This window comes from Melanerpes formicivorus, unplaced genomic scaffold (assembly GCF_026170545.1).
Source record: "Melanerpes formicivorus ecotype bairdi unplaced genomic scaffold, bMelFor1.0.p_v2 SCAF_26, whole genome shotgun sequence".
In the NCBI taxonomy this organism is placed as follows: domain Eukaryota; kingdom Metazoa; phylum Chordata; class Aves; order Piciformes; family Picidae; genus Melanerpes; species Melanerpes formicivorus.
The window spans coordinates 11846822-11854786 of record NW_027142378.1 but is presented as its reverse complement, the minus strand read 5'-3'; the positions used below and the strand labels follow the sequence as shown (position 1 = coordinate 11854786).

At 52.7% G+C, this 7965-nt stretch overlaps 1 protein-coding gene across 1 annotated transcript; it reads left to right on the top strand.

Annotated features, from left to right (window-relative positions):
• The first annotated feature begins 1108 nt into the window (after positions 1 to 1108).
• Positions 1109 to 7055, top strand: LOC137448853 (ankyrin repeat domain-containing protein 9-like). Its single transcript, XM_068153746.1, has 2 exons — positions 1109 to 2042; positions 6031 to 7055. The coding sequence occupies exons 1-2, from the start codon at positions 1170 to 1172 to the stop codon at positions 6037 to 6039; spliced, it is 882 nt and encodes a 293-aa protein (XP_068009847.1). The 5' UTR covers positions 1109 to 1169; the 3' UTR covers positions 6040 to 7055.
• Positions 7056 to 7965: the final 910 nt, after the last annotated feature.

The window sequence follows — 7965 nt, the reverse complement described above, 5'->3', positions numbered from 1 at the left end:
AATTTCAGGCCATCCCACTTCCCCTCATTGCAACTGGCTCTGACCACAGACCCAGAGCAAGACATGTGGGACATGCTTAGGCCAAAGCTCTCTATCCACCAGTCTGGCCATTAACCTTTTGTTCATGTAGCTGCTGTGCAATAGGGAGGCACTTCAGGTATCTCCTTGCTAAACATAGGCAGGTGTTTAGACCCAGCAACATGCTTTGTGACTGTGCATAGCTATTCCAGGTTGTAAGGAAAATGGTCCGTGGGTAGAGGCTAATGTTCACAGCGGAGGCAGAGCAGCCCTGTAAAACTTTATTCAAATCAAAGGAGAGTCCAAGCTCCCTGGGGGGGTCTCTCAGATTGCTGGAGGGCAAGGAAGGGAGACATCAGTGATAAGAATGCAGACAATCAGTCATCTCAAGCTTCCTCTGGAAGCCTTTTCATTGTGTGTGTTGAAACACCTCCTCTTAATCCCTACCAACCTGCAGCTGGACTCTTTCCTCTGCAGAGAGGAACGCTGGGATCCTAAACACCAGGAGTGCCTTCCAGACAATCCACGAGCATCAGTGCCTGCTCAGCGGTTAGCCATACCATTATTTCTAACACAGGGCCCCCTTCCTAAGGCTGTGGCACCAATCCTTTGATTCCTTGAGCATGTCATCACGTGTGGAGCATTTTACACCGCTGTGTATTTGCTACTACCGGCTGAGCTGCGTGTGTGAGCGACACGAAACAGAGGAATCTTGCTCTTGCACTTGCTGCAACCTATCAGCTGCTCTGCTGAGACATGAAATGCAGACAGAAATCTGCCTCACCTCTCCCCAGCTAATTTTAGTTTCTCCCTCTCCTCTCTAGCTGTGTGTGTGTATAAAATCCCTGGCAGCCTGACAGCGCTCCAGTAACCTGTGCCACACGCCAGAGGAGAAGCCCTCACCAGCCATCTGCTCGCATGGCATGGGTTAACTGAGCCTGTGGGATTGTGCTTACCTAAACAAAACCACTGCAGTGAGGGGGGGAAAACAATGAATGGGTGGAGATGATCAGCCCATGCATTCCAGCTAGTGCAGTCCAGGCAGCAGTGACAGCCTGAAGGTTGCAGCAACATCGGGATCTGCATTCCAAGTGCACAGATCTTACAGTCTGGAGCGATTCGGCTCGGAGCTGCTCTTTATTTGCTGAGCCATGGCCAGCAACCAGGCCAGCCTGCAGGATGATCAAAGCAGGCACTGCAAGTTCTTATCCTATATGTTCTACCAGGCTGTGAGAGATCACAAGCCTGTGTGGATGCTGGAAGACATGAGAACTATGGAGTATTTTTACTGGGAGGAAAACGCCAGCCTAAGGACCTACTCACCTTCAGAAGCCCTTCTCTATGCAGTGGTGCATAACCACCTGCCTTATGCTCAGTACCTGCTGTCTCATTTTCCAGAGGAGGCTCTCAAGGTGCCTGGGGAACACTTCTGCTATTGCCCATCCTCTGCTCCTCACTTGGCCATGGCTGTCACATATGACAGGAGGGATATTTTGGGGCTGATCATCAAAATTGCACACAAGCTGCCCAGCTTGAACTCCTACATCAACAGGACTGGCTGCTTTCATCTGGAAGATGGGAAAACCCCCCTGCACCTCGCCTGCGAGCTGCTGAGAGCAGAGACAGTGCTCATCCTCCTCGGGAACGGAGCTTCTCCCAGGATAGAGGACAGTAAAGGGCTCACCCCCCTGGACGTCATCCTGGAGCAGATGTGGGACTCCAAAGTCAACGTGGCATCAAAGAAGCTCTGCCTGGACTACCTCTTGCTTTTCATGCCCAACCCACGGTTCAAGATGAGGAAAGTTCTGCAGGAGCACCCAGACCACTGGACAGCCCTGCTGGGGGAAGACAAATTCAACAGCCTGGTGGGGAACACACCTGCTTCTTTATACCTGCAAGCTATGCAAACTATCCTCCAGACTCTCCCCCCATCCCACTTCCCTAAAAGCATCCAGGAACTACCTATCCCTCAGGCACTAAAGCCCTTACCGTCCTATGGCAAAAAGCTACCGGCAAAAAACGTGGTAAATGGTTTTCCTTGACTTTGTATTCACTGGGGCTGGGGCTTCCAAAGGCAGCCCGGGGGAGCTGGTCATTTTAGTGTGATGTTAGTGCTTAACCTCTCAGGCTCTGCTGGAAAATCCAATGTCTTGTGGCAAGACTTGCAATGTCTTTCTAAATTGAGTGCAGGCAGGGCACTTGTTTAAAGGCAAAAGCCTTCCCCTGGTTATCTGTTGTGCTGGTGGGGTGCATGTGAAGGGTTAAGCGCGCTGTGCTGGGTTTCCTAGCTGTCAGCCGGTGTCAGTGTATCTGAATCGCTGTGTGGTAACTGTATGCTGCGCAATGCACCCCAGGGGGGAAGGCACTAAGTGCTCAGGGGGATTTTCAAACGCTGTGACTACGGGCCCGCGTTCTGCGGGAGCGGGGCGAAGCACCACCCCATGCCAGCCGGCTTCAAACGTCAGGTTGCCTTTCTCACAATGATCTGGCATCATCTAGCCATAACCCCGAAGCCCATGGCTACTGCTGCAGGGACGCAGAGGCAGTCCTGGGGGGCAGCTGGGTTTGCTGGGATACTTCACAGCAGGTCGGAGCATGCAGAGCATGAATCAGAGAGGGGCAGTGAGTGCCTATTCTGGGCTGGGTGGGGGAGAGAGGGAGGGATAAAGATAGGCAGAACAGCGTCCCGGGAAGGAAGGGGTTAAAGGCAATCCTAGCCCTGACTCCTCTCCAGGCTTGTGCAATGAGGAAGGAACCATTTTCCCCGCTGTCCAATAAAGCAATGGTAACGAGAACAGGGCCAGTGGAAGCTCCTTCCTGCACAAGTGACATGATTTCTCCTGGACTTGCATTGTGGGGCTGACTGTGTCTCCAAGAAGAGATGCAGCTCACTAACTTGATTTCCCAGTGGGTCTCAGAGCCAGCAGCGTTTGTTCCTTCTCCTAAGCTGGGCTATGGTGTTCTGCTGTTACAAGTTGTCACTTGTCAGTCAGGAGTCCTCACCCAGCCTCTGACCCTGGGCAATACAGAAACCTGCCACCCACTGCCCTGGTACTACAGGCAGGATGTGTTTGCAGAGGGCAAGGCTGGGGCTGCCCTGCTTTCTCTGGGGAGCTCTGCAGCTCCTCGCTGCCCAGGCACTTCAGTTAAGTGATTCTTAAGGCAATCCCATTGATCCAGCACACAGGGGCAGGGCTGGCCAGCAGCTGAGGTCAGACAATGGAAATCCCCTCCCCTTCGTGCCGGGCTCTGGCCAGGCAGGATGTGTGTCCACTTCTCAGCAGCTCCGTGCAGAAGTGGCTGGGGTCTGCTCTGGCCCTGCCTGTGCCTAGCTGGCTGTGCTGGAGCCGCCCCTGCTTTCTCCATCAGCACAGGAGTGCTTCTCCTTGGCTCTCCTGTGCACAGGGTGCCTCCTGTGTGCCAGGACACTGGTGGTGGCCAGGTGGAGATTTCCTGCAGGACTGCTGAGCGCAGCCAACTGGAACATCCTTTTGGAGACACTGGGACGCTCCTCCCAGAGATCCCTTCCCATGTGCCACGGAAGCACCTTGCTGCCATTGCCATCTGCGCTGGGAGAAGCAGCAGCTTGCTTGTGAGATGGGGAAAATGGCAGCCCAGCCCTGAAAGGGCAAGCAGGCCACTAAAGGGTTAACTCTTCTCCCCAAATCCCACATCCCTGGTGCTGCAATGTGCTTCCACCCCTTCCATGTCTTTCCCCATCTGTGTCTATCCCTCCTTGTGTGGTGGGCAAGGATATGGCTGGTGGTGGATAAATTCAGGGTCAATCTGCATCTTCCCTACTGAAAGAGTTCTCAAGGTCTGGAACAGGCTGCCCAGGGAAGTGGCTGAATCACCATCCCTGAATGCACTCAAAAGCCACCTAGATACGGTGCTCAAGAGTATGGTGGTGTAGAGCTAGACCCTTGGACTTGATGATCTTGAAGGTCTTTCCCAACCATAATGATGCTGTGTTTCTGTGAGTCTCTGAATCTTGGGCAAGGGTTTTGCAGAGTGGCTGCTTGCTCAGCAGCCTCTGCAGCAGGCGGAGGCTGTCACAGCTCGGGAAGCAAAGCAGAGCCCGAGGCAGATTTGCATTATAAGCGGTGGCTGAGCTGCCTCTGCCAAGCCCTGCAGGCTGCCCAACCCGGGCAGCCCTCACAAACCTGGAGCTGCAGGTAGAGGACACAGCAGGTGCTGGCAACCACACAGAGCAGGGCCCCTGTGGCACCCCTGGAGTCGGGAGGAGCAGACTGGGCTTGGGCCCAGCAGCACTGCAGCATCTCTTCCGGATGCTGGGCGCTGGTGGGCGAGAGGCGGAGGAGGCTGCCGATGGATATGATTAGAAGAGTAATTAGGCCCCGGGGAGCAGAGATCCCAGGCAAGGAGGGGATCGAAGTCACCAACTGGTACTGCACTGGCTGGAAACGAGGAGAGCTTTGGTGCTGTAAGGAAAGACAGGAGGGAAGGGAAGGCTGTTTGACTCACAGGCCGAGGGCAGCAGCTTTTCTGTGCCTGCATGGCTGCTGTGCTGGTGACTTTGTCCATCACAGAAGCTGCCAGGTGCTGCATGGGGAGGTTTACATTTCCCCTCTGTACACACAGAGTAAGGGTGGCTGAGATCTGTGGGACCTTGGGACACGAATAAAAGCAGGGGAGACAAGGAGGAGGCCGAAGTCACTGCTGGTCTTTGGGTTACAGACTAGCTCTGCAGGGCACACCGGGACTGCACTTCTGAGGAGTAGCACTGTGAGGCTCTGAGCTGTGTGTGCAGGGCTGCAGCTTCCCCTACAGGCACTCCAAGAGGCTTGGCGTGGGGGGGTGTGTGTGTGTGCCTGTGTGCACACCTCTATGTGTGTGTGTAAGTGTGTGTGTGTCTGTGTGCATGCCTCTGTGTGTGTGTGTGTCTGTGTGCACACCTCTGTGTGTGTGTGTGTCTGTGTGCACACCTGTGTGTGTGTGTAAGTGTGTGTGTGTCTGTGTGCATGCCTCTCTGTGTGTGTGTGTGTGTGCACACCTCTGTGTGTGTGTGTGTGTGTGTGTGTGCATGCCTCTGTGTGTGTGTGTGTGCCTGTGTGCACACCTCTGTGTGTGTGTGTGTCTGTGTGCACACCTGTGTGTGTGTGTAAGTGTGTGTGTGTCTGTGTGCATGCCTCTCTGTGTGTGTGTGTGTGTGCACACCTCTGTGTGTGTGTGTGTGTGTGTGTGTGCATGCCTCTGTGTGTGTGTGTGTGTGTGTGCCTGTGTGCACACCTCTATGTGTGTGTGTAAGTGTGTGTGTATCTGTGTGCATGCCTCTCTGTGTGTGTATGCCTGTGTGCACACCTCTGTGTGTGTCTGTGTGCATGCCTCTGTGTGTGTGTGTGTGTCTGTGTGCACACCTCTGTGTGTGTGTAAGTGTGTGTGTGTCTGTGTGCATGCCTCTCTGTGTGTGTGCCTGTGTGCACACCTGTGTGTGTGTGTAAGTGTGTGTGTGTGCCTGTGTGCATGCCTCTGTGTGTGTGTGTGTGTGCGCGCGCACATGTGTGTGTGTTTGAACATACGTGTGCCTTTTGAACATACGTGTGCCTGTGCCCCTGCCTACCCTCCCCTGGCACAGTGCCTACCTGCCCTGGTCTCCCTATCCCTCCAGTCCTTGCCCACATCAATGCCTTGGGCACACAGCCTTTTCCAGGAGCTCTCTGTGCATCCCAGGCTCTGTGCTGCTCACAGGTAAGGACATTTCTTCTTCCCTTGTCAAGAGGCAGCAGCTTTGCCCTTGAAATGGGTATTGTGCCCTTGAAATGGATGCTGTGCCCCTCAAGAGGGTGTTGTGCCCTTGAACACCAAGCCCAAAGGGCCCAGCCCAGGGGCTGTGGCAGTGCCACATTCTCTTATGGAATCCTCTATTTGTGTGGTCATTTATTTACAATAAAATCTACTCAGCATCTGTCTCTGTCTCTCTTTTCTCTGGGCTGCCAGCAAAATTCAGCCACTTATCACCTCCTAACTCTGTGCTTCTGTCTGTTTCTGCAGCACCACTAGCAGGAAGGACAGACCAGATTCTGACCTCCGTGCCACCTCTTTACACCTGAAGTAAAGGCTTTTTAAGTTGATGGTATCACTCATGGTGTTTGTTGGTCTAAAGAAGAACAGAAACTCTGTGCACTTGCATTCTTCAAGGCCCCAAGACTGACCTCAGCAGATAACTTGATGTGATGCTTCATCCCTGAAAACATTTTGTACCTTTTTGGTACTCTGAATGTATGCAGAGATCTTTTGTCCATCTCTCTAACACCAGTGGGCATTTCATAGAATCACCGAATGCTCTGGGCTGGAAGGGACCTCCCAAGGCCATCCAGTCCAACCCCCTCTGCAGTCAGCAGGGACATCCTCAACTCGATCAGGTTACCCAGAGCCCTGTGGAGCCTCACTGTGGTTATCTCCAGGGATGGGGCCTCAACTACCTCCCTGGGCAACCTGTTCCAGTGTTCCACCACCCTCATGGTGCAGAACTTCTTCCTAACATATGATTTAAATTTCCTCTTCTCTAGTTTGAAGCCATTGTCCTTTGTCCTGTCACTGCAGGCCTTTATAAACAGTCTCTCTCCATCCTTCTTGTAGCCCCTCTCAGGCACTGGAAGACTGCTACTAGGTCTCCCTGGAGCCTTCTCTTCCCCAGGCTGAACAACTCTTCCCTTTTGCCAGTTCCCTTGGCTGCTGTGGAGTCAGCATGAGAGTGACAGATGCTGCTGTTCACTGCCTGAGACTGAGTGTGGCCCCTCCTGAGTACACAGGAATGTTCATTGTGTGACACAACTTTCTTACAGAGCCATACTTTTGTAATTTGGGGGGCTCTTTTTTAGGGGAAAAAGAAAAAAGACAAAGAAGAAGAAGGAAGAAATCTTCCCTCCAGTTGTGTTTGTACATCTCTTGCTGCATGATTCAAGAGAGAAAGGAAAAAACCCAAGATTGTAAAGTGCTGGAAATGAAATCTCTGTCCATGCCCTGGTGTAATTAGGTCAATCAGCTGTGTACATCATTTGATTTGATTGTATTGCTACAATAAACTTGAAGTTTAAACCTGATGTGTCTTTTATTAGCCAGCTGGTCAACCCCCCCATGCCTGTTGCTTTTGCTTTGGCTCATGTGGGGAGGGACTTCATACATGGGCTTGTAGTGACAGGATGAGAGGGAGTGGATTGAAGCTTGAGGAGAGGAGATTTAGGCTGGAGACTGGGAAAATACTCTTTCCAATGAGGGTGGTGAGACACTGGAACAGGTTGCCCAGGGAGGCTGTGGATGCTCCCTCCCTGGAGGTAGAGACATCAAATCATAGAATGGTCTGGGTTGGAAGGGACCTCCAAAGGGTCACCCAGTCCAACCCCCTGTGCAGTCAGCAGGGACATCCTCAACTAGATCAGGTTGCTCAGATCCTTGCTGAGCCATACCTTGAATACCCAGGATGATGAAGAGTCATTTCTTTGGGAGATTTTAATCTCTTAGGCTTCAGTTCTGCTCACAACAAAGCTGTTTGCAGGGAATGTATCAGAGCTGGCAGCCTCTTTCCATGGCTGGTTGGAATCTCATTTCCTTCCTAAGGCCTTCCTTTGCATGAAAAGATGCCCTGCTAAGGCTTTCAGTGCCAACTCCAACTTCTCCTGTAGGCTCCTGTAGGCCTGACTACTTCACCACCTGGTTGTGGTTCCCAAGTTTTCTGGCTTATTTGCTTCCATCTTTCCTGTACTTGAGAATGAGAACTTATAGTTTCATAGTTTCATTCAGGGTTGGAAGGGACCACAAGGATCATCTAGTTCCAACCCCCCTGCCATGGGCAGGGACACCCCACACTAGATCAGGCTGGACAGAGCCTCATCCAGCCTGGGCTTAAACACCCCCAGGGACGGGGCCCCAACCACCTCCCTGGACAACACATTCCAGGGCTTCACCACTCTCATGGTGAAGAACCTC